Genomic DNA, 25,654 nt, shown 5'->3' with positions numbered 1-25,654 from the left:
CCTCCCAGGCTTAAGCAGTCCTCCCACCTCAGTCTTGTGAATAGTTGGGAGCAGTGGTGCTTACTTAGGCAATGTGATCTTGGATAAATGGTCTAGCTCATTTGTGCCTCATTCTCCTAAACTACAAAATATGTGAGTCTTAACAGTATTTAAATCATGATGATTATCGGATTTTTTTTTTCTCAGCACAAATAACAGTGATAATTCTGGGATTTAAATGAGTTAATGCACTTAGAACAATGCACTATAAGTGTTAACTTAATGTTATTAATGTACTAAGCACTACATTTTAACTATTAATATTATTGCTACTCTCTCTTTTTAAGTGAAAACTGAAAAAAATAAAACAGGAGCATGTGTCTTTTGCTCAGGGCATGTGAAGGAATGGCTTTGTATCTTCTAAGAAGATGTATCTTAGCTCAGTATCATAGAAAGGAATCAGACCCTACTGACACCAGACTATTGCAAACAGACAATTGGCTGGGTTGCTCTCAGAATTTCTGGTCCTTCCCTAAGAGTGCTTCAGTTTTTGCTATATTCTATGCAGGTGATTTTCTATGATAGCGACTGGAACCCCACTGTGGACCAGCAGGCCATGGACAGGGCCCACCGCTTGGGGCAGACGAAGCAGGTTACCGTGTACCGGCTCATCTGTAAAGGCACCATTGAAGAACGCATTCTGCAAAGAGCCAAGGAGAAGAGTGAGGTAAGCACAAGGGAAAGAAATTCCTGCCCTGATGGAGCAAACAGAGAGTCTGACCACATCGACTGGATTGAGACTATTTAAAACTCTATTGCCTTTTATTGGTCCTGATGAAACTACAATTTCTTCTGAACAGAAAATAAAATCAGGTCCCATGCAACAGCAATCCTGACTTCCCTGGCCATGCCTCATTCCCTTTCCCCCAGAATGGTTTCCGTAGCCTGGATCCAGCTGTTGTTCATGTGGAGACTGACACCAGTAATGGCCTCTCGTATTCAGGGGAAGAAGGATTGACATTTTTGAGTTCTTATCCTAATACTCTCAACTTACCTGCCTCTGAATTGTATGCCAAATCTGTTAGTTTCTAAAGAAATTATTATTTTTTGTTTTTTTCCATCCTGATTCAGTACTATTAGATTTTCTAGTTAGCAGTTCCAAGCAAAGGAGTTATCATTTTCCTTCTGTCAGACAAATAATCTGGATGAGCCAATCAGATGAACTGAAATGAAAAGGGGGAAAAGAAGAAATAGGAAACCAGAGGCCTCACCTGAGGAGTGGGTTGAGAACGATGTGTGTCTTTTTCTGGATATTTGCCATAATGGAATGGATGCCTAGAGGTGACATTTTGATCTGCTTTGGTGTAGATTCAGCGGATGGTGATTTCAGGTGGGAACTTCAAACCAGATACCTTGAAACCCAAAGAGGTGGTTAGTCTTCTTCTAGACGACGAAGAGTTGGAGAAGAAACGTATGTACTCTAAACCTCTAGACACTCCTTTTACGTATCTGAAAATGGAAGAGGTACTTGGCTGTGTGCCAAGGGTAGGCAAAGCCAAAGGCTATATTTAGAGAAAATATTTTTGTGCTCATATTTTATATAAAAACCCAAACAAGATTGTGTTCTGGGCCAGGCATGGTGGCTCATGTCTATAATCCCAGCACTTTGGGAGGCCAAGGTGGGCAGATCACCTGAGGTCAGGAGTTTGAGACCAGCCTGGCCAACGTTGTGAAATCCTGCCTCTACTAAAAATTCAAAAAATTAGTTGGGCATGGTGGCGGGCGCCTATAATCCCAGCACTTTGGGAGGCCGAGGTAGGAGAATTACTTGAACCCAGGAGGCGGAGGTTGCAGTGAGCCAAGATCGTGCCATTGCACTCCAGTCTGGGCAACAAGAGCGAAACCCCACCTTAAAAAAAAAAAAAAACGGCAAGGTGGCTCACACCTGTAATCCCAGCACTTTGGGAGGCCGAGGCGGGTGGATCACGAGGTCAGGAGTTCCAAGACTAGCCTGGCCAACCTGGTGAAACCCCGTCTCTACTAAAAATATAAACATTAACCAGGCGTGGTGGTGGGCACCTGTAATCCCAGCTACTCGGGAGGCTGAGGCAGGAGAATCTCTTGAAGCTGGGAGGCGGAGGTTGCAGTGAGCCAAGATCGTGCCATTGCACTCCAGCCTGGGCAACAAGAGCAAGATTCCATCTCGAAAAAAAAAGGGCCGGGCGCGGTGGCTCAAGCCTGTAATCCCAGCACTTTGGGAGGCCGAGACGGGCGGATCACGAGGTCAGGAGATCGAGACCATCCTGGCTAACACGGTGAAACCCCGTCTCTACTAAAAAATATAAAAAATTAGCCGGGCGAGGTGGCGGGCGCCTGTAGTCCCAGCTACTCGGGAGGCTGAGGCAGGAGAATGGCGTGAACCCGGGAGGCGGAGCTTGCAGTGAGCTGAGATCCCGCCACAGCACTCTAGCCTGGGCGACAGAGCGAGACTCCGTCTCAAAAAAAAAAAAAAAGAAAAAAAAAGAATGCATTGTGGAGTAGAGGGCAAAATTTGTGTGTATTTTAAAGGTAAATGTGGCTTCAAATAATGTAGCTTGCACAAGAAAGGCACCTGACTTCTTAGCAGTAATGAATTTGCTCTTCTGCCCAGAAAAATGTTTTATGGAAAAGTTGGAGAAGCACGCAGCTCTAACCATACAAACCCTCCTCCCATGTGTTTTCTGACTTTTGAGAGCATTGGGTTTCAGATTAATCCTGTGAGACTTTGAAGCCTTCCACAGCATTACAGCAGAAAATAAGTTCACATTTGCCAGCACCTTCTGAAACCTTTCAGAACTCTACAGCCATGCTCAATCTGTGCAAAGCAGAGATATTAAAAGGCTGAAATGAAAAAGGGAAAAAGAATAATGTGAGGAAAGGCCTATAATAATTTTTTTTTTCGAGACAGAGTTTCGTGTGTTGCCCAGGCTGGAGTGCAGTGGCGCAATCGTGGCTCATCACAACCTCCACTTCCTGGGCTCAGGCAATCCTCCCGACTCAGCCTCTGGGGTAGCTGGGACCCACACACATACCACTGTGCCTGGCTAATTTTTGTATTTTTATAGAGACGGGGTTTTACCATGTTGGCCAGGCTGGTCTCAAACTGGGCTTGAGCAGTCACCCCGCCCCAGCCTCCCAAAGTGCTAGGATTACAGACGTGAGTCACCACACTGAGCCAGCCCATAATACTTAAATAGAGTGTGACTTAAACCCAAAGTTGAGAATCCAAGTTAGAAAACCACTGGTTATCTGCCTTAAACAGATAGAAGTGATACCTTGGAAAATAAACATCAGGGGATATGGCCACCTTAATTTTAAGAAAGTGAGGATTATGATTACCACAGGTACTTCATCAGGTCTTCATTTATCTTCTTGATAGTGAGGCTGCGGCAGGAAGAGAAACGGCAGCAGGAGGAAACCAACCGAGTGAAAGAGCGCAAGCGGAAGCGGGAAAAGTATGCGGAGAAGGTATCTCCAGCCTGGAATGGTGGATAGGGGCTAATGGGGCCTGGGGTACTTACCAAAAAGGCTTTGGGGTACATAGCTTCTCATCTTGGTTACTGGTTGGTATCCAGCTTCAGCTTGTGTATGATCAGCCACATTTCTGGGCTGACTCATGTTTTGCTCAGGAGAAATGTGGCCTTGGTAGATCTGTACTCCCCACACAAACTCACACTTACAGTGGTGGTCACAGTTTAATTATGGAAACCATTTGTCAGGGCTATTACAAAGCGTGTAAGGCTAAAATGTGACTAAGATCGGCATTACTTACTTATATTATTAGGCTCCGTAGAATCTTAGAAAGGGCCTAAGAGGTCATGAGATCCATAACCTACCAGAATTCTGCTTGTGTACCACTCAGTGTCATCTGTCACTAGAAAAATAAACACCCAGCTTAGAAATAAAAAATAAGAAACAAGAATAAGAAATGTCCGTTCATCTCTTTTTCTCCAGTTCACACCAAGGATTTGAACTGTCTTAAAAATTTTTAGGCGGGCGCGGTGGCTCAAGCCTGTAATCCCAGCACTTTGGGAGGTCGAGACGGGCGGATCACGAGGTCAGGAGATCGAGACCATCCTGGCTAACATGGTGAAACCCCGTCTCTACTAAAAATACAAAAAACTAGCCGGGCGACATGGCGGGCGCCTGTAGTCCCAGCTACTCGGGAGGCTGAGGCAGGAGAATGGCGTGAACCCGGGAGGCGGAGCTTGCAGTGAGCTGAGATCTGGCCACTGCACTCCAGCCTGGCGACAGAGCGAGACTCTGTCTCAAAAAAAAAAAAAAAATTTTTAAAAAGAAAAACAGAGGCCGGGCACGGTGGCTCAAGCCTGTAATCCCAGCACTTTGGGAGGCCAAGACGGGCGGATCACGAGGTCAGAAGATCGAGACCATCCTGGCGAACACAGTGAAACCCCGTCTCTACTAAAAAATACAAAAAACTAGCCAGGCGAGGTGGCGGGTGCCTGTAGTCCCAGCTACTCGGGAGGCTGAGGCAGGAGAATGGTGTAAACCCAGGAGGCGGGGCTTGCAGTGAGCTGAGATCGCGCCACTGCACTCCAGCCTGGGCGACAGAGCGGGACTCCGTCTGAAAAAAAAAAAAAAAAAAAGAAAAAGATATATAGAAAATATATTGAAACATTGGCCCTCTCTTTTGTGGGACTGCATTCAGTCAGCCCCAGTAAGTGCTGGATGTGCCAGCGGCTGGTGAGGCTCTTCGCGCCTTGAGGATCAGGGTTGGGGTGGCTCTGGTTCAGTGTAACTGCCCCAACTTTAAACTCTTATTATTGTGGCAGATGTTCATAAGCTTTTTTTTTTTCTTTTGAGCCGGGGTCCAATTTCTGGGCTCAAGCAATCCTCCCACCTCAGCCTCCTAAGTAGTTGGAATTAAAGGCATGTGCCACAGTACTCAACTGAAATACACATAGACTCCTATTAAAGCCATCCCTTCTTCCTTATGCAGTTTTTCTTCCTTAAAAGTGTGCTGATTGAGAAGTTTATAAACTAAAGAAGAAAAGCTCTGTTACCCTTTTCATCCCAAATCCTGCTTTTCTTTTGGGGTGCATCCTCACACGTTTTCCATATTTATCTGTGGTTCCCAGAAGAAAAAGGAAGATGAATTGGATGGGAAAAGGAGAAAAGAGGGTGTGAACCTGGTGATCCCATTTGTTCCCTCGGCTGATAACTCCAACCTCTCTGCTGACGGAGATGACTCCTTCATTAGCGTGGACTCAGCCATGCCAAGCCCTTTCAGTGAGGTGAGGCTCCTTTTAGATGCCTGCATCACAGCAGTAAGGAGTGTCCTGACCGTGTAGCAGGGACACACTGCTGGGCAGTCTTTGCTTCTCCTGGAGTTCTCCAGCCTTGTTGAAGTAGGTTGCACATGAGCTCTGTAAGGAGAAAAACAAAGGAGGATAGTTGGTTTCTCAGAAGCCAAAGCAGCCTCAGCTGTGAAGCATGTTCCTAGCTGGGTGCAAGGCCGTGGGCAGTGAGCACAGGGAGAAGTAATGATCTTAACCCTTCCTTTCCTAGATCTCCATCAGCAGTGAGCTGCACACTGGCTCCATTCCTCTGGACGAGAGCAGCAGTGACATGCTGGTCATTGTGGATGACCCAGCCTCCTCAGCCCCTCAGTCTCGAGCTACCAACTCTCCCGCATCCATAACAGGCTCCGTCTCAGACACCGTGAATGGTAATTGCTGCTGTCTTGTACAGCTTGGGCCTGGTCCATTGCCCAGCACTGGTTTGGTTGTGGGTAAGGTCCTGATTCCTTCTAAGATAATGGTATTTTTATTCTTTCAATAGCTTTGTCAAGTAAAATGAAGAAACAAAAGGTTTAGGGAAAGCAAAATAAGAACTTTATAAAGATTTAAAACTTGTTTGTTTTTTAGTCATCCCTGTCTTTCAGATTCACCATTGTTTTTGCCAATTTTTAATTAATGTTAGCTTTTCTGGGCCTTTCTTCACTTTGTTGTGTGGGGTCCAGTGTTGCTGCCGTTTCTTGGGGAGCTCTGGGTTCAGAACTCAAGGGTAAAATTTGACTCTCCAAGGCAGATGAGTCCCAGGTAGCAAGTCACTTCCCTTTGTAATGGACAAATTTAAAGAGGAAACTCAGGAGTAATGTAACTACTCTTCAGCATGAAAAGCAGCTTGAGGAGTTAGGATGTTTTCATTGTTTAGAATTCTTGGTATTCTGTGTGACTCTGATCTAGCCATTATTAAGTGGAGATATAGACCTCCTCATGGGTCCTAAAACAAACACCCCAAGAGCCCGCTTTCCCTGTCAGGAGAAGATTATGTTAACATCTTGGAGAGATTCACTTTTTTTTTCCCTTTTGGCCCATTTGTTCCCACAGGAATTTCCATTCAGGAAATGCCAGCTGCAGGACGTGGTCACTCAGCCCGAAGCCGAGGCCGCCCCAAAGGTTCAGGAAGCACAGCCAAAGGAGCAGGGAAGGGCCGGAGCCGAAAGTCCACAGCAGGCAGCGCTGCTGCAATGGCAGGAGCCAAAGCTGGGGCTGCAGCGGCCTCTGCGGCTGCCTATGCTGCATACGGGTACAATGTGTCTAAAGGTACAGAAGCCCAGGGTGCCTGCAGACTTTGTTCTGGTCAGAGACAGTCTAGAAATTCTGTCAGGTAGAACATGTAGGAAACCCCCAGGCCAGGAGCCTTCTTCCTAGAACAACAACTGGGGTTCTGCTTCTTTGTAATAAGCACTGTTGACTCACCCCTTGCCCTCCTGATGGTACAGGGCTGCCTTTGGATTGGAAGTAGCTGTAGAAAGAGAGAACTGAATTGCGGACTGTACTACTTTAAACATTCTGAATTTTTCTTGCTTTGGGGAACTGATTTGTTTCCTTCCTAGGCTTTTATTTCTGAGAACCACATTTTAGTAATCCAAATTAGCATAGTTAGCATTCATGCAGCTATGTGATTTATCACCTAGATACGAGGCACCTGCTGTGGGCATAGGCGTATACCACATGGGCCGTGCACAGTGGCTCATGCCTGTAGTCCCAACGCTTTGAGAGACTAAGACAGGCAGATCACTTGAGCCAGAAGTTCGAGACCAGCCTGGCCAACATGATGAAACCCTGTCTCTACCAAAAAAACACAAAAAATTAGCTGAGTGTGGTGGCCTGTAGTCCCAGCTACTTGGGAGGCTGAGGCATGAGAATTGACTGAACCCTGGAGGTGGAGGTTGCAGTGAGCCAAGATCACGTCACTGCACTCCAACTTGGGTGACAGAACAAGACTCTCTCAAAAAAAAAAATGTAAAAAGGAGTATTCCACATGGACCTTGCTTCTGAGTGTATAATAGCAATGAGATAGGGGAAGCCATGCATGCAGTATGCTTAATAGCAATCCACGGTCAAATACAGGTGAATGAAAAGAGGAAAGCAGCCATGGTGGTTGTAGGTCAGGAGAGGGAACCGTGGACCTGCTGATAAGTTGCCTGTCTATATTCAAAAGGGAGGAGAAGAATGAAGGATTTGGACTGGTGACAGAGAGCTGGCAGTGGCTAAGGCATATTGGGGGTCACTGAGCAGGTTAGGTTCCACTGAAGAGGAGCAGTGGGAGTCAAGTTTGGAAATACATGGTGGGGTGTGCTAGGCAGGAGCTTAGCAGATGTGTGACAAGGGGCTGCAGACAGTTTGAGAAAAAAAGTGGCTGTTGTGACCGTGATATGTGAAGGATGGTTGTAGCTATAAAGTATAGGACATTTGAGTGTGGTGAGAAAGAGAGAGCCACTTACAGACCTTTCTTCCCATTCAATACATGGGCTTAGTATTAGCTCATAGGATTGTTGTAGCAAGTAAAGGCATACTTGTATAGAAAGTGCTTGGAGTGTAGTAATTGCTCAGTAATTGTTAGTTTACTTGCCTTTTCTCCTACTGCAGGAATCTCAGCTTTCATTTATTGGTTCTTCCAGGAAATATGAAGTATGATAGAGGAAATACGAAGTGTAATAGCCTTGCCCAGTGTTTCTTAACCCTTGTCAACTTATCACATCCTTGGAAAACAACCATCATGCCAGTAGTCAAGCCTCCCGTGGCAGGGTCTCACCCATGGCTGGGGCATTGCATATGTTCATAGGGTTTCTCCTCAGAACCTGCACAAAGCAGAGGGCAGGAAGGGTAAGCGAGATAGAGAGGGTAGAGCAGCACAAGAAAAACCAACAGTGCTTGGCAACTGGAAATGGCAATCAAGGGAAAGGAGTGGTTCAGACAGTGCCTGCAGTTCCACTGTGGATGAGGAGAGAGATATGTCTGCCCATGAAGCACTTAGAATTCTTTTTTGGAAAGTAAAACCAGTACATATGAAACAATTGAGGAATCATATTAGACAGTGTGTTATCACAGATAAGTGGATTTGGCTCATATAGGAAAAAGGGAAGTTCACTGTTCCCCAGGGAGTCATCACTGGCGATGGGGGATTTGAGCTGTGCCCTTGAAGTGACACAGGCCTTGGAGAGCAGGGGTGGCCATTGCCAGCGCAAGGAGAACTGTATGAGTATAGACACAGGATAGAGAGTGGGCAGCCTTGTACCCTCTGGCCCGACTTACTGGAGAGTAGCAGGAGCATGAAATTGAGAAGGAAAAGTCTTATCATACGTGGTGTCCCAAGAAAGAAGAAAAGAAAAACCTGTTTGTGCCTAGTAAGTTACAGCTCTCGCCCTGTAACCTTGGTGTTTCAGATTGTAAAATGTGCGCTCTATCTAGAGTGTCATGAGGAACATTTTACCATCTGTGGATGAAGTAGTACGGAGAGGGTTGGGTAGTGTCATTTTCTCTTAAAAATCTATCCCTCTTACCGAAAAGACAGTTGGCAGGAAGAGCAAGCAAACATGCAAGAAGTAGTTAGCAAGGAGTTGCAGGGAGGAATTGCCACCACTTCTCCAGCTCAGACTCGTAACCAAGGCCACAGGCTCCAAGGAAGCTCACGTGGGACTGGTGCTTACATTCTTGTCTCTCTCTCCCCACAGGAATCTCCGCCAGCAGTCCTCTGCAGACATCCCTTGTTCGACCTGCTGGCCTTGCTGACTTTGGACCTTCAAGCGCCTCCTCTCCTTTGAGTTCCCCTTTGAGCAAGGGAAATAATGTTCCTGGGACTCCCAAGAACTTCCACATGACCAGCAGCCTAGCCCCAGACTCTCTGGTCCGGAAACAGGGCAAAGGCACCCACCCCTCTGGAGGACGGTAACCATCTGGGCCCTCCAGCTTCCTTCAACCAAACCAGGGCTAGAGTCCTGACCTGCCAGTGGTCTTTGGATGGCTTGCCCCATGCAGCATCTTCCATCCTGAGTCAGAAGTGGAAGTGTCCAGCAAGGGAAGAACAGGCAGGTGGATGGTGTGAGCACTTTTATCATCTGTGTCTCATCAGGAGCATCTGGGGTGCCTATAGAAGGAAGGCACAGGGCAGGGGTCAGCTCCACTGCATCTCAAGTGAACTGCATAGCGAAGTCTTCAACCTCTCACGGGGCAAGCCTGACACAGACCCCCCTTTAGATGCTCAGGCACACTGTTTCCATCCCCATTCCACTCTTCGGCTCTGACACGTCCCTTGCACAGTCTCCGCAGGTGCTGTGAAGAGCCTTCCATGGTGGAGATTTCTCTTACAATTGTGATTTCTTGTAGGGCTAGTAAGGGAGGAGATTATGTACCTGTTGTCCACAGTCTTCAGGCAGCACCCCAGGTCTCTGAACCCCATTTGCCAGAGTGTCATCATTAAAGAGAGCAGTGACTGCAAGAGATGGTGGAGGCTGCTAAGCATGACAGGCTAGAGGAAGTATCCACAGGCAGTTGTGTTCCCAGCAGTTCCTCCCCTGTCCTGCATGGTTCACACCAAGAGAACCTTCAGATCCCACCAGCAACAGTAGCACCTTCCACCCAGGGGACTCACAGAAGCCAGTAAAGAGACCAGGAGCCACCTCAATCAGCAGGACAGCCTCACTGCCCCTCTCGCAGACTCCCCTTTGCCTGTCCTGAATGCACAGTCTCCCTGCTCATCCCCTTCAGCCCCCTGCTTGGCTGTATGCACTGTCTATATTGCACTGAGGAAGGGACAGCAGGAATGAGGTGGAGAGGGCGGAGGGAGGGGGCAGGCTCGGCACCGGCCCTCGCAGCCCCAGCCCGGCCAGCCTGAGCTTGCTGCCTTCCGGCAGAGACAGAGGGGCAGTGTTTGCATGGGAGGTGTTTATGCCTGCCCTGCCTGATGTCCCTGGTGGAGCAGGTGCCTCTGGGCGGGCAAGCCTCGAATTTGCACACCTGAAAATCGCGGAATTGAGTTTAGATAGATTGATTTTTAAAACTTTTTTTTGGAGTAAGGGGCACAGGGGAATCATTTAATTTAAATCATTAAGATTCCCCTGCTCAAACCCAGACTCGTGTGTACAGATGCTATTTAGAGGGAATCAGAAAAATGCCAAGCCTTTTTTCTCTTTGAATGTGCTGTCTATTTTTATAACTGAACTTGTACATATGTATAAAGAGAGACACATCTTCCTTTTACTAACTGGATAAAAAAAATCTTAAATAAAATGGAGTGAGATAATTTTATGTAAATTTTGGTGTCTGTGGTCTTTGCAGCTGCCTCTCCTCAGAAGCAAACTAGAGCCCTTGGTGGATGTGGCAGGATACAGGGAAAGCAGAGCCCTCGCCTGTGATCAGAAAGGACAGCGGTTGGTGGGACAAGGAGTGGACCGTGGGTGTTTCCTCAGCAGCAGAATTGATTGGGCTTATGAATTTGCCTCTGGCCATCAGAAAGGAGGCTTGACCAAGTGTCTGACATGCAGTGGTCAGGACCCTTGTCTCCATGGTGGGCTCTTCATGACTCAGGACCTAGACCCCAGGACTGAGGTGTGGGCAGCTTGGCCTGGGCGCCATCAAGTAGAGCTACCTAGTGGTCATCTTAATAGTGACAGTGTTCTCAAAGTTAGCTGTACTCTTAAGAATCATGAAAGCAAATGGTGAAATACATTCCTAAGGATGCCAAAGACGTCCAGGCTGTGAAAACTTAGCTTAGTGATAGTTGGAAAAGAGTACTAGTTCCCAGCCTGGCCTGGCAGCCAGTGTTTCTCTGACTGGGTAGAACACTGATACGCTCTTGTATCGCCTGTGGGCAGGGTTCATGCGTTTCCCCAGTGCGCTGGCTGTGCGGCCTCCCTAGCCTTGCTCGCCCTGCACGCTGTTGGTCAGGGTGGGCTGGGTCCTGGGCAGCTGATGCACACCATAGTCACAGGGATCAGCCTTTCTTCATTGGTATCAAGTAGCATTAGTAGATACTCTGAATCTTGTTTATCTTGCTGGTGAACTTGACCAAGGCCTCACACAGAATAAACCAACATCCAAACCAAGCAGTCCTGCCTTTACATGCTGGTTAAGAGTTTTCATGAGAAAAAGTAGTAATTTGACACCTGAATCGTCCCTTAAGGCAGCGCTTCTCCAGTGTTAATGTGCGTACAAATCACCTTGAGATTGTAAAATGCAAGTTCTGTTTCTGAAGGTCTAGGTTGAGCCTTGAGACTGAGTTTCTTGACAAGATCCCAGGTGATGGCCATGCTGCTAGTCCTTGGACTACCCCTGGAATAACAAGGCCCTAGGGTGCCTTCCAGCCCTGCCAAGCAGAAAATCTCTGCTCTTTGCTTATATGCCCACACCCCAGCCAGGAAGCCTTGTGCAGGAAATACTGGTTTATTTTTCCTCTTACCCAACTTAATTCACCTGATGACAGAAAATGAAATCCTAGCATTCCTACCAAAATTCAATCCTTTATATGTTTTCTCCATTTTTTTTGTTGTTGTTTTGTGTTTTCTTTTTTTTTTTTTTTTGAGACGGAGTCTCGCTGTGTCGCCCAGGCTGGAGTGCAGTGGTGCGATCTCGGCTCACTGCAAGCTCCGCCTCCTGGGTTCATGCCATTCTCCTGTCTCAGCCTCCCGAGTAGCTGGGACTACAGGTGCCCACCACCACACCCGGCTAATTTTTTTTGTATTTTTAGTAGAGACGGGGTTTCACCGTGTTAGCCAGGATGGTCTCGATCTCCTGACCTCGTGATCCGCCCGCCTCGGCCTCCCAAAGTGCTGGGATTACAGGCTTGAGCCACCGCGCCCGGCCTTGTTTTTTCATTTTAAAACTGTCTGTTCATAATTTTCTCCGTCACCTCCTGAGTAGCACCTCTGCTGGGCATGTTCGGTATGAGAGAAGGCCTCAGATTTACTACTGTCCCTCTCCCACGTGGCCTCCACCAAGATGCAACATGTCATGGAGAGTGACACCTGGACTCAGTGTTTCCTGTGCCCTGTGTGCTTTGATTGTGACCACCAGACTCCTGGATCAGTCATCGTTCTCAGCGAATTCCTAAGCCCCTCTTAGGGGTCATGGAGACCATTTGGCTGCTCTCCCACGCTTCTCTGAGACTGCCAGAGAGTCGCGAAATCCCGCAACTGGGGAGGCAGCGTGTTTACCATGGGTGCTCAGTTCAGCCAACCTCATGGTGCACATTCAGGCCACTTAGATGGTGGAGTAGGAAGGAGAAGGCAGGCTGTGTTCTAGAGAAAGCAGAGACTTCTGGCTGTCACGACATTGTGTGTCCAAGTACTAAGAAGTCCCACTGCCTCATCAAAGGACCCTGAGGAAGCTGGGTGCCTCCCTTATCTGGCCTCTGGCCTCTTCCTGCACCCTCATTTCTTTCTTGCTTCAGGTCCTGGGACTTAGCTGGCTTCCCTTTCCTCTTCAAAACTGCCACCACCCACTCTTTCACTCCAGTTTCCCCCCCAACCCCCACCCCGGTGGCAAGCTGCTGGGGAATGGACTCCTGGTTCTCTCCTAGCTGCTGCCACAAACGAGCATCTTGCTTTTTTTTTTTAAATTAAGGATTTTCTTGCTCATCAAAACAAGGACACCAGGCAAAAACAATACTGTACATGGAGAATTGCAAAGCTTAAGAAATACTTCACAGCCCTCACAGAGTCCCTGCCTACAGTTCCTGGCGCCTTCGGTGAGAAACAAGGATTCCTGAGGGAGCGGTTCCCTGACTCTTGCCTTCTTCCTAGAGAGCTGAGTTCTTTCTTCCAGAAAGGCAGATGGAGTGTGCATCTGTGAGTGCCCACAGGGCCTCTGCCTCTGCTCTCCTGCCACTTGGGTTTTCATTGTTCACACAAATCTCAAAAATGAGTATGTGGCCCAAGGGTTGGGGAGGCCCCTCTGGGTCTGACTTGGCAACAGCCTCAGGGGAAGAAGGAAGGGAGCACAAAGGTTCAGAGTCGCAGGAGGGGGGCAGTTTTCTAAGCTTGCCCAGCTGATGCCCCCCCTAAAGCAGCTCTGGGAGATAATGCCCAGCCTCAGCTCAGAATGTTCCACCCTCCTACCACCACCAGCATATCACCACAAACCCCACCCTGAACCAGAGGCCCACCCCACAAGCTGCTCCTGGCTGCCAGAGAAGAAAGGAGCTCCCCTCCCATTTCCCAGGTGAGAGGTCCCAGAAGACCTATGCAGCTCCATGCCTTGCACCCTTGAAGAGATGGTGCCAGTTACCTGGGGATGTCTGAGCAGAGTGGTAAGGAGGGTTCAAGTCCAATGGATTGGCAGTGCAGTTCAGCTTCAGCAGTCTTAGTTTGCCTTCAGCCCAATGGAATTGGGAAGAGCAGCATCAACTCACCTAGAATTTTTCTGAATAGCCAAGTCTTTCAGAGGGCTAACATTTGAACCCGGTATTTTAAGCACCAGAATTGGCTTGGTGAGAACTCTCTTTTAAAGGATACTGTGTCACTGCATGGTTAAACAGAACATATGCAACATACCTTAACCTCTCCTAGGGGCTTGGGTTCATGTGGGCATCTGGTGCTTTCAGGCCTACTGGGGTGCACTACTGTTTCCCCCGGTTTAAATCATACCGAGAGCTACATGGCCACAAATCTGTGTGTGTGTGTGTGTGTGTGTGTGGTGTGTGTGTGTGTGTGTGAGAGAGAGAGAGAGAGAGAGAGACAGAGAGAGAGACAGAGACAGGATTTTGCTCTGTCACCCAGGCTGGAGTGCAGTGGTGCAATGACAGCTCACTGCAGCCTCGACCTCCCAGGCTCAAGCGATCCTCCCTGATCAGCCTCTACCATAGTGCTGGGGTTCTAGCCACAGTTCTTAAGTTCTGAACAGTAACTGTGCCAGCTGCTTCAGTATTTTTGTGCTTATATGGTGAGGTAGCTTCTACCCTTAAAAAATAAAAAAATTTTTTTTCTTTTTTTCCCCCAAACACTGCAGATCTTAACACCCCTTCTTCTAATGTACCTTTTCTAAATTGTTGGGGGCTTGGAAACCATTTAACCTAACTCAGAACTTCTGAGCTAACAAAAAGAACTTCAAAGGAGGATCGTAGAGTGTCCTAGGAATGAAGTAACTGAGCTTCAGGGTGTGCTTTCCATGGATGCCTGTGGCCCTCTGCTGGGTCGCAGTGCCGCAGTTCTGGATAAGTAACGTGTTCTAGGTAAGGGTGTTCCGGTTTGAACCAGTTCAATAAAGTTTGTTGCTTTTATTTTACTCCTTTTTTTCATTCTTTAAAAAAAAGTATAGATCCCCTTGCACAACGAGGAAAAGTTCTGCCAAAGGGTCTAGGCAGTAGACTGGTGCATGCTCTCCCTCTTGGACTCCATCTGCAGGCAGTGTACGTCTGTGGAGTCCATCACAGGATTTTAGTGGGAGCAGTGAAAATGAAATGGGCAAGCCCAAAAGCCAGTGTTGTTGCACTTCATCTTCACTACCCATGCCTCATCTTTATTGGGCTAGGCTGGTCATCCTAGGGAGTAATTGCAGTGTCTGTCCACTAGTTGGGCCATAAGCCCTCTGACCAGTTAATCTCATTGTTCATATCGGTTAAGGTAACATACGATGCCATAACAGACCCCAAAATGCAATAGCTTAAATAAGATATAAATTATTATTTCTCACACAGAAGAGTTTGAATTTGGATCTGCTCTACACGATCACTGACTGTCCCAGATTCTTTCCATCTTGTTTCTCTGCTATTTCCATGCTTTTGTCCTCATCAGCATGGTCATTGCTGGTTTATAGAAATGTCTTATGGGGCCGGACACAGTGGCTCACACCTGTAATCCCAGCACTTTGGGAGGCCAAGGCGGGCGGATCACTTGAGTTCAGGAGTTTGAGTCCAGCCTGGCCAACATGGTGAAACCCCGTCTCTACTAAAAATACAAAAAAATTAGCTGGACATGGTGGCAGGCACCTGTAATCCCAGCTACTCAGGAGGCTGAAGCAGGAGCATCGCTTGAATGCAGAAGGTGGAGGTTGCAGTGAGCCAAGATTGTGCCACTGCACTCTAGCCTGGGTGACACAGCGAGACTCCACCTCAAAAAAAAATAAAGAAAAAAAAGAAAAAGAAATGTTCTATGGGAGGGGAAGACTGGGGAGGGGATTCACCTTCTGTACTGTCTCAAGACTTAGACCCTTAAGTGGCTCACACACTATCAGAGAGAACTTTAGACCTAAGGACCTAACTAACTCCAAAGGAGGCTGCCATGTAATTACGGAAGAAGAGAACAGATTTGGATGGACAGCCGATAGTTCGGACACAACGCTCCAATGGAAAGGGGGCAAAAACACTTACTAAAGATTTTTTTTTTTTTTTTTTTGAGACGGAGTCTCGCTCTGTCGCCCAGGCTGGAGTGCAGTGGCAGGATCTCAGCTCACTGCAAGCTCCGCCTCCCGAGTTTACGCCATTCTCCTGCCTCAGCCTCCCGAGTAGCTGGGACTACAGGCGCCCGCCACCTCGCCCGGCTAGTTTTTTGTATTTTTTAGTAGAGACGGGGTTTCACCATGTTAGTCAGGATGGTCTTGATCTCCTGACCTCGTGATCTGCCCGTCTCGGCCTCCCAAAGTGCTGGGATTACAGGCTTGAGCCACCGCGCCCAGCCAGATTTATTTTTTAAAGCACTTTCTTTGTGCCAAGCACTGTACATAAATAGAAAATATACACACATGCAAATGGATAATAGCCATGGGAAATGTTCAGCCATATTAGGGCTCTACAGAGAGACAACCAATAGGATATAGATATATGAGAGGGGATATATTGGGGGAATAGGCTCACATGGAAAGTCCCATGATACGCGGTCTGCAAATTGGAGAACCAGGGAAGCTGGCAGCGTGGTTCATCCAAGTCTGAAAGCCTTAGAAACAGGGAAGCCATTTGGGAGGCCAAGACGGGCGGATCACAAGGTCAGGAGATCGAGACCATCCTGGCTAACACGGTGAAACCCCGTCTCTACTAAAAAATACAAAAAACTAGCCGGGCGAGGTGGCGGGCGCCTGTAGTCCCAGCTACTCGGGAGGCTGAGGCAGGAGAATGGCGTCAACCCGGGAGGCGGAGCTTGCAGTGAGCTGAGATCCGGCCACTGCACTCCAGCCTGGGCGACAGAGCGAGACTCCGTCTCAAAAAAAAAAAAAAAAGAAACAGGGAAGCCAGTGCTGTAACTGTCAGTCTGCACCTGAAGACCTGAAAACCTAGGGAGCCTCTGGTGCAAGTCCCAGAGTCCACATCCCAGAGAACCTGAAGCCCTGATGTCCAGGAGCAGGAGAAGAAGGGTGTCCCCACTTTAGAAGAGAGGGAATTTGCCTTTCCTCTGCCTTTTTGTTCTACGTGGGCCCCATACCATAATCCAGTCAAGTTGACACCTAAAATTAACCATCACGTCAACCTCATTGATAAATGCAAAATAAAACGAGAATCCTAGCATTTCCTGTCATATTGGGTGAAATTTGTTTTCACGTAACAATTGCCAGAGTTGACTAAGCTATAATAAATGAAACATTGTAGTTTAAGCTTCAAGACTCATGTGTGTGCCCTCTGCATATGTGGCATGAAGCATGGCTCTAGCCTGGGGGACCCCCTCTGCCTTGGAAGAGGTGGTCCTAGGGCTGTCCCTTTATCTCCAGTGACATCTGCCCCTGGTGGGCCTCATCCAACATCCAGACCTCAAAGTTGACCTCAAGGAGAATGATCTGGACAAAATGCTGTTCCACCATAACCCCAATTTCATCACCAATGAACCTCTCAAGGATTGGCATGGTGGGAGCTGAGGGCCAGGAGCAATGAGGACCTGGCTGGCTGGACCACACCTGCAGAGATCAATGAGTGAGGCCCAGCCTGGACAAGCATCTACAGAGCAAGTTACAGAGGTGGCTATGGAAAACCTTCCAAAACTATCAATAAACATTTTATATCCATGTACTAAAACACAGGACTACATTTTCTTCCTATTATTTTTATAAAAAGTGATATTGCAATATTGTTATCACTCAAAACGGCAAAGAATGTGTAGCTCTTCACAAAAAGACAATAACGGCTGGGCGTGGTGGCTCACACCTGTAATCCCGGCACTTTGGGAGGCCAAGACGGGCGGATCACGAGGTCAGGAGATCGAGACCATCCTGGCTAACACGGTGAAACCCTGTCTCTACTAAAAATACAAAAAAATTAGCCAGGCATGGTGGCAGCGCCTGTAGTCCCAGCTACTCGGGAGGCTGAGGCAGGAGAATGGCGTGAACCCGGGAGGCGGAGCTTGCAGTGAGCTGAGATCATGGGACTGCACTCCAGCCTGGGGGACAGAGCTAGACTCTGTCTAAAAAAAAAAAAACAATAACGAGTGATGAGGATACAGAGAAATTGGAGTCATTCATTGTTGGCGGGGACATAAAACAGTGTATGTACTTTGGAAACAGTTTGGCAACTCAAAAAGTTAAATGTATTGTTACTAAGATTTTATCTACTTGGCTGGGTCACACAGTATGCAGATATTTAGTCAAACATTCTGGGTGTGTCTGTAAGCATGTTCTTGGACGAGATTAACATTTACATCTGTGGGCCGAGTAAAGTGAATTGCTCTCCCTAATGTGGGCAGGCCTCATCCCACCAGTTGAAGGCCTGAATAGAACAAAAAGGCTGCCCTTCCCCTAGTGAGAGAGAACTGCTCCTACCTGACTGAGACGTTGGCTTCTTCCTGCCTTCGGACTTGCACTGAAACATTGGCTCTTTCTGGATTTCAAGTCTGCTGGCGTCTGGACTAGAACTGCACCATCAGCTCTCCTGGATCTCCAGCTTGCTCGTTATAAGAAGTCTCTACTTCTGCTGGGCGTGGTGGCTCAAGCCTGTAATCCCAGCACTTTGGGAGGCCGAGACGGGCGGATCACGAGGTCAGGAGATGGAGACCATCCTGGCTAACACGGTGAAACCCCGTCTCTACTAAAAAAACACAAAAAACTAGCCGGGCAAGGTGGCGGGCGCCTGTAGTTCCAGCTACTCGGGAGGCTGAGGCAGGAGAATGGCGTAAACCCGGGAGGCGGAGCTTGCAGTGAGCTGAGATCCGGCCACTGCACTCCAGCCTGGGCGACAGAGCGAGACTCTGTCTCAAAAAAAAAAAAAAACTAGCCAGGCGAGGTGGCGGGCGCCTGTAGTCCCAGCTGCTCGGGAGGCTGAGGCGGGAGAATGGCGTAAATCCGGGAGGCGGAGCTTGCAGTGAGCTCAGATCCGGCCACTGCACTCCAGCCTGGGCGGCAGAGCGAGACTCCGTCTCAAAAAAAAAAAAAAGGAGTCTCTACTTCATATCTACATCCTATTGGTTTTGTTTCTCTGGAGAACTTTTATTAAGATAGTTTGTCATGTGACCCAAGAATTCCATTCCTAGGTACATACCCAAGAGAAATAGAAATGAAAAAACATCCACACATAAATCCGTACACAGGCCAAGCGCGGTGGCTCATGCCTGTAATCCCAGCACTTTGGGAGGCCGAGGCAGGCGGATCATCTGAGGTCAGGAGTTTGAGACCAGCCTGGTCAACATGGTAAAACCCCGTCTGTACTAAAAATACAAAGATTAGCCGGGCATGGTGGTGGATGCCTATAATCCCAACTACTTGGGAGGCTGAGGCAGGAGAATCACTTGAACCCAGGAGGCAGAGATTGCGTTGAGCTGAGATCGCGCCACTGCACTCCAACCTGGGCGACAGAGCGAGACTCCGTCTCAAAAAAAAAAAAAAAAAAGAAAAGAAAGAAACCTGTACACAAATGTTCACAGCAGCATTATTCACAATAGTTAAAAAAATAGAAACAACTGAATGTCCATTAACTGATGAATGGATAAAATGTGATATGTCCATACAATGCAATCGTATTTAGCAATAGAAAGGAATGAACTTGATATATGCTATGATGTGAATGAAGCTTGAAAACAATTTCTGCCAGATCTCAGAAAAAATAGTAATAATAAGTGAAAGAATTCAGGCTTAAACGACTACAACTGTATGATTATGAAATGTCCAGAACAGGAAAATATATAGAAACAGAAAATATATTCGTGGTTACCTAGGGATGAGGGGACTGAGTGGTATCAGAGAAGGGAAATGGGGTTTATTTTTGGTCTGATGAAGCAAAACGTCCTAAAATTGATAGTAATGAAAGCTGCATAGTTCTGTGAATATACAGTAAAAGCCATTGAATTGTACACTTTAATGGATAAATTGTATGGTAAGGTAATTGCATTTCAATAAAGTTGCTAAGAAAAAGAAAATGCAGCCAGAAATGTAGTGAAAAAGTAGGTTGAACAATGTGGAATTGCTCTCTCACCATACGACTATTTTTACTTACAAATAAGGCATTTTCAAATGTTTCAACCTATTGATAATTAAAACCAATGATGTTATTTTATGATTTTTGAGGCATCTTTTTTTTTTTTTTTTTTTGAGACAGGGTCTCGCTCTGTCACCCAGGCTGTAGTGCAGTGGTATGATCAGGGCTCACTGCAGCCTCGACTTTCAGGGTTCAAGTGATCCTCCTACCTCAGCCCCGCAAGCAGCTGGGACTGCAGGTATGCACCACTATGCCCAGCTAATGTTTTTTTAAAACTTTGGTAGAGACAGGGTCTCACTGTGTTGCTCAGGCTGGTCTCAACTCCTCAGCTCAAGCAGTCATCCCACCTCGCCCTCCCGAAGTGCTGAGATTACAGGCGTGAGTGACCATGCCTGGCCAAGGTATCCTTAAATTTTCTATTATTCTAAATATTCACTTTTGTACTTAATTGTTTATTCTTTTTCTTAAAGGGCTTCCCCAAGTTGCATGAGTTCTAGGCCTCAAACAGAACCCAGATCCCAGGGTGGGAATGTGAAGAGACAGAGCCTTTTATAGGACAATTTGACAATGTGTATTAAGAATTTTCAGGCCGGCGGGGCGCAGTGGCTCACGCCTGTAATCCCAGCACTTTGGGAGGCCGAGACGGGCGGATCACGAGGTCAGGAGATGGAGACCATCCTGGCTAACATGGTGAAACCCCGTCTCTACTAAAAAACAAAAAACTAGCCAGGCTTCTCAACTTCAATGTGAGAACTGTCTCCTGGAACTCTTACTAAAATGCAGACTGATCTGCTAGGTCTGGGAGTCATGTTCAGCAAGTTCCCAGGTGATGCGGAGGCTGCTGGTCTACAGGCCCTCTCTGAGTAGCCAGAGGATGTTCTTTGGTTATGTCCTTAGCATTTCCCCCCATTCCCCTACATCGTGCAACAGCCACCCTCACATGTCTTGCCACAGTTGCCCGCTCAAGGACAGACTGGGAACCCAGACCCAAGACAGTCAGGGCTATAGATTCCCTCCCTCATCCCTAGCCTTTCATCAGGTGGCCCAGTCAGAGCAAAACAGGCCACTCCCATGGTCACGAACAGAAAAGTTTATCACGCAAGGGCTGCAGAGGAGCCAGCCTGAGGGCACCACTGCCAACAGAGAAGGGCAAACCCTGAAGAACTCCAGGGAAATGGAGCAGGATCCCTGACTGAGCCTTGCCCAACGCTTCTTTCCTCTTAACTGCTGAGTTTCACCACTGACTCCTGTTCGCCTCATGCTTGTTTGAACTAGGTTCTCTGTTACATGCAACTTGGACGAAAAGTCCATGACAGCATAATTGAACCTAGCAAAAACGTGAGACAACCCGAATGCCTCACAACACAGGACTGGTCAAATAAATGTTTGCATATCTATATGATAGAATGATTAGGTGGCCATTAAAAATCATATTCTCAAGAATATTTGATATCATGGGAAAATGCTCAGAATATACTCTTAGGAGAAAAGTAGGACACAAAGAGGGAGCACTAGAAGGAAGTCAACTTTCCTGGATGGTGGAATTATGAATGATTTCTAAGTCCTTTTTTTTATTGTCATTTTATTTCTGCATTTCTAGCATATCCTACTTCTCATATTCCTTTCTATTTCCAGTACATATGAACAGTCTATTCCAGGATACCCTTTGTCTCATTTTTAAATTTCTCCAAGCATAATGGATACCTCTTATTGTGATCCTATCTACAGCTCAAGTGTTGTCTTTTATTTTGAGGCAGGGGTGTCACTCTGTCACCCAGGCTGAAGTGCAGTGACATGATCACGACTCACTGTAACCTTGACCTCCTGGGCTCAAGAGATCCTCCTACCTTAGCCTCTTGAGTAGCTGGAACTACAAGGGTGCACCATCATACCTGGCTAATTAAAAAACTTTTTTTTGTAGAGATGGGATCTCACTATGTTGCCCAGGCTGATCTTGAACTTGTGGGTTCAAGTGATGCTCTTGCCTTAGCCTCTCAAAGTGCTGGAACTACAGGTGTGAGCCACTGTGCCCGGCCCAGCTCAAGTGTTCTTTTAAAACCCTGTCACTGAGCCAGGCACAGTAGCTCATCCCTGTACAATCCCAGCTACTTTGGGGGTTGAGGTGGGAGCATTGCTTGAGGCCAGGAGTTCAGGACCAGCCTGGACAACAATAGCAGACCCCGCATGTAAACAAACAAAAAACACTTCTGTCCCTGTTCTGCTTCCAAGTCCTTAGTGGTTTCCTGCTGGGCTCAACAAAGGCTGCAGAGCTAATGGGGTCCTCAGGCCTTACAACTTTAGCCTGCAACACTGTTATCTAGCTCACATCATTTTTTTTTTTTCCTTTTTTCTCTTGGAATGTGCCAGGCTCTCTGCTCCCTCAGGGATGTGATGTACATGGTTCGATTTTTAAATTATTTTCTTTTTATTTGAGAGAGAGGATTTCACTCTGTCACCTAGGCTGGAGTACAGTGGCACGATCTTGGCTCACTGCAGCCTCAACCTCCCAGGCTCAAGTGATCCTCTCACCTCAGACTCCTAAGTAACCGGGACTATAGATGTATGCCACCATGTCCAGCTGATTTTAATTTTTTTTAGAGACAGGGTTTTGCCATGTTGCCCAAGCTGGTCTTGAACTCCTGGACTCAAGTCATCCTCCTACCTCTGCCTCCCAAAGTACACGAATTATAGGCGTGAGCCACCAAGCCTGATTTTTAAATTCTTTATAACATTCTGTATTTTCCAAATTTGCTACTTGATCATGTGCTATTTTATAATCAGTGCTATTAGGAGAAAGTTTATATTTGTATGGGAAATTAAGAATAAACTCAAAAACAAGAAATGACTTGAATCAAAACTTTCTTTTAAAAAAGAATTTTTTGGCCGGGCGCGGTGGCTCAAGCCTGTAATCCCAGCACTTGGGAGGCCGAGACGGGCGGATCACGAGGTCAGGAGATCGAGACCATCCTGGCTAACACGGTGAAACCCCGTCTCTACTAAAAATACAAAACTAGCCGGGCGAGGTGCGGGCGCCTGTAGTCCCAGCTACTCAGGAGGCTGAGGCAGGAGAATGGCGTAAACCCGGGAGACGGAGCTTGCAGTGAGCTGAGATCCGGCCACTGCACTCCAGTCCGGGCGACAGAGCGAGACTCCGCCTCAAAAAAAAAAAAAAAAAAAAAAAAAAAAAGAATTTTTTTTGTAGAGCTAAGGTCTCACTATATTGTCCAAACTGGTCTCAAACTCACAGGTTCAAGTGATCCTCCTACCTTGGCCTCCCAAAGTGCTGGGATTACAGGAGTGAGACACCATGCCCAGTCCCAATTAAAACTTTCTCACAGTGTGTCTCCCTATTTCATTTCGGTTCATGTGATAAAATAACATGGCCAGGCGCAGTGGCTCACGCCTGTAACCCCAGCACTTTGGGAGGCCAAGGTGGGCTGATCACCTGAGGTCATGAGTTCGAGACCAGCCTGCCCAACATGGCGAAATCCCGTCTCTACTAAAAATACAAAAAATTAGCCGGGGATGGCATCAAGCGCCTGTAATCCCAGGTACTCAGGAGGCTCAGGCAGTGGAATCGCTTGAACCCAGGAGGCAGAGGTTGCAGTGAGCTGAGATCCTGCCACTGCACTCCAGCCTGGGCCAGAGAGCGAGTCTCCATCTCAAAAAATAATATAAAACTAAACATAAAAATAACATGGTAACACCCGCTGCCCCTGAATGTTTGCAAGGAGACTTTGGAGAAGCTGTACTTCAGACTAAGGAACGACTCCAAAGGCTGCAATTTCAGGTGCTGTGGGGAAATATTTTAAGGCAGGTATGTCTTTGTTATGCCTCGGATGCTGAGCTTTGATAATCACTTGCACCGGTTTGTAAGGCTGACGTTTTGGTCTATCTGGGCATAAGGCCAGCTTTTCTCTCAGTAGAGAAAGGAGCCTCTCTTCACCGTGCATCACCCACATGAGTACTCTTTACCTCTGAGTGTTATTTCTGGCCCCTCTCTTTTTTTCTTTGTCAGATCTGTATTTTATTTTATTTTTTTACTTATCTGCTTATGAATACATAATAAATTTGCACGGTTCAAAATTAAAAGCATACAAAAGGGCATAAAAAGAAAAAGTCTCTCTCCCATCTCATGCCCTAGAGCCCAGTTCCCCTCCTGGGAGGCAAACTGTATTGACAGTTTCTTGAGATTCCTTCCAGACATATTTATATGCTTTTTAAAAAACAGGATTATACTCACGTTATGTATCTAATTTTGTATGCTTTTTGTACCACTTAACACTAGAGTAATAACTTTTTTTATTTTTTTTTTTGAGATGGAGTCTCGCTCTGTCGCCCAGGCTGGAGTGCAGTGGCCGGATCTCAGCTCACTGCAAGCTCCGCCTCCTGGGTTTAGGCCATTCTCCTGCCTCAGCCTCCCAAGTAGCTGGGACTACAGGCGCCCGCCACCACATCAGGCTAATTTTTTGTGTTTTTAGTAAAGATGAGGTTTCACTGTGTTAGCCAGGATGGTCCCGATCTCCTGACCTTGTGATCCACCCATCTCGGCCTCCCAAAGTGCTGGGATTACAGGCTTGAGCCACCGTGCCCAGCCACGAGTAATAACATTAATAGAGAGTTATGTAAAGAGACTAAAATGTTTCTTAACATTAGCAGATACTCTTCATAAACATTCATAATGACTGCAAATATGCCGTCCAAGGGAGATGAGCCATGTTATTGTTTACTGCTGGACAAATAGAGTTTTCCCCCCTTATATCCTCCGATTCTGTCCAAGATGAAACTATCTACATGAGTTCAACTAGCGACTGCAGTTTATTTCAGACCCGAATCGGCCATTTGCTCCCTGGGGACACAGGGCTCTGGGGTCAGGAGGAGGCCCAGCGCCAAGCCAGAAGGATGAGCGGGTGGTCCCTGGTCTACGTGTCCTGCAGGGGCTGGCTGTGTGGTCCAGGCCGGTAGAGGAGATATATTTAACTGGGTCAGATGCTGCTGACTGTGTCATGGCCCAGGAGGATTGTGCTGTTGGTAAACAAACCAGAATGGCCTGGCTGCAGCCAGCCCTCCTTCCTCCGCCCCCTGCTCAGCTGGCTGACCTGGCAGGGGGTGTGAAAAGCAGAGGAGAGCATGACCAGAGAGGGGCTCAGACGCAGGGGCCCCTGCGAGGCGCCTCGCCCAGGCAGGGTTGGGAAGTGCCCTTGTCTCGCTGCCCTTAGTTGCTTTTTTCCCTCTTTCCCTCCTGCCTCTACCAACGCAGCACAGCCTGGGCGGCCCAGGAGGCATTTCTGCTCCCTTATTTGCCCTGCTAAGTAAATGGAGTTCATTCATTCGTGTATTCATTCATTCCATTTAACTCATTTAGTCATTTATTTATTTATTGAGCAAAATTATTTCAAGGACCTAAGACAAGCCAGGCTTCGAGCTGGCCTCCAAGAATACAACAGGAGGCCGGACGCAGTGGCTCACGCCCATAATACAACAGGAGGCCAGGCGCGGTGGCTCACACCCGTAATACAACAGGAGGCCGGGCGCGGTGGCTCACACCCGTAATACAACAGGAGGCCGGGCGCGGTGGCTCACACCCGTAATACAACAGGAGGCCGGGCGCGGTGGCTCACACCCGTAATACAACAGGAGGCCGGGCGCGGTGGCTCACGCCCGTAATACAACAGGAGGCCGGGCGCGGTGGCTCACGCCCGTAATACAACAGGAGGCCGGGCGCGGTGGCTCACGCCCGTAATACAACAGGAGGCCGGGTGCAATGGCTCATGCCTGTCATACAACAGGAGGCTGGGTGCAGTGGCTCACGCCTGTCATCCCAGCACTTTGGGAGGCTGAGGCGGGCAGATCACCTGAAGCCAGGAGTTCGAGATCAGCCTGGCCAATGTGGTGAAACCCTGTCTCTACTACAAATACAAAAAGTAGCTGGGCATGGTGGCAGGCACCTGCAATCCCAGCTACTTGGGAGGCTGAGGCAGGAGAATCGCTTGAACCCAGGAGGCGG

The 25,654-nt window shown here is 47.6% G+C and overlaps 1 protein-coding gene across 2 annotated transcripts in view; it reads left to right on the top strand.

The window, feature by feature from the left end:
- The window catches only part of INO80 (INO80 complex ATPase subunit), a 141,514-nt gene extending 130,934 nt beyond the window's left edge, over positions 1-10,580 (top strand). Inside the window, exons 30-36 of one of the 2 annotated variants that reach the window (XM_033190460.1) lie at positions 548-706; positions 1,348-1,450; positions 3,398-3,486; positions 5,118-5,273; positions 5,548-5,707; positions 6,372-6,587; positions 9,002-10,580. In XM_033190460.1, coding sequence (XP_033046351.1) covers positions 548-706; positions 1,348-1,450; positions 3,398-3,486; positions 5,118-5,273; positions 5,548-5,707; positions 6,372-6,587; positions 9,002-9,219 — 1,101 coding nt within the window. In that variant the 3' untranslated portion in view covers positions 9,220-10,580. The remainder of the gene's footprint in view (positions 1-547; positions 707-1,347; positions 1,451-3,397; positions 3,487-5,117; positions 5,274-5,547; positions 5,708-6,371; positions 6,588-9,001) is intronic. The other variant, XM_033190461.1, reaches the window with a different exon arrangement.
- Positions 10,581-25,654: the final 15,074 nt, after the last annotated feature.

The sequence above is a fragment of the Trachypithecus francoisi genome, unplaced genomic scaffold (assembly GCF_009764315.1).
Source record: "Trachypithecus francoisi isolate TF-2019V2 unplaced genomic scaffold, Tfra_2.0 Lachesis_group3, whole genome shotgun sequence".
Classification (NCBI taxonomy): Eukaryota; Metazoa; Chordata; class Mammalia; order Primates; family Cercopithecidae; genus Trachypithecus; species Trachypithecus francoisi.
This window is presented reverse-complemented; position numbering and strand designations above follow the sequence as displayed.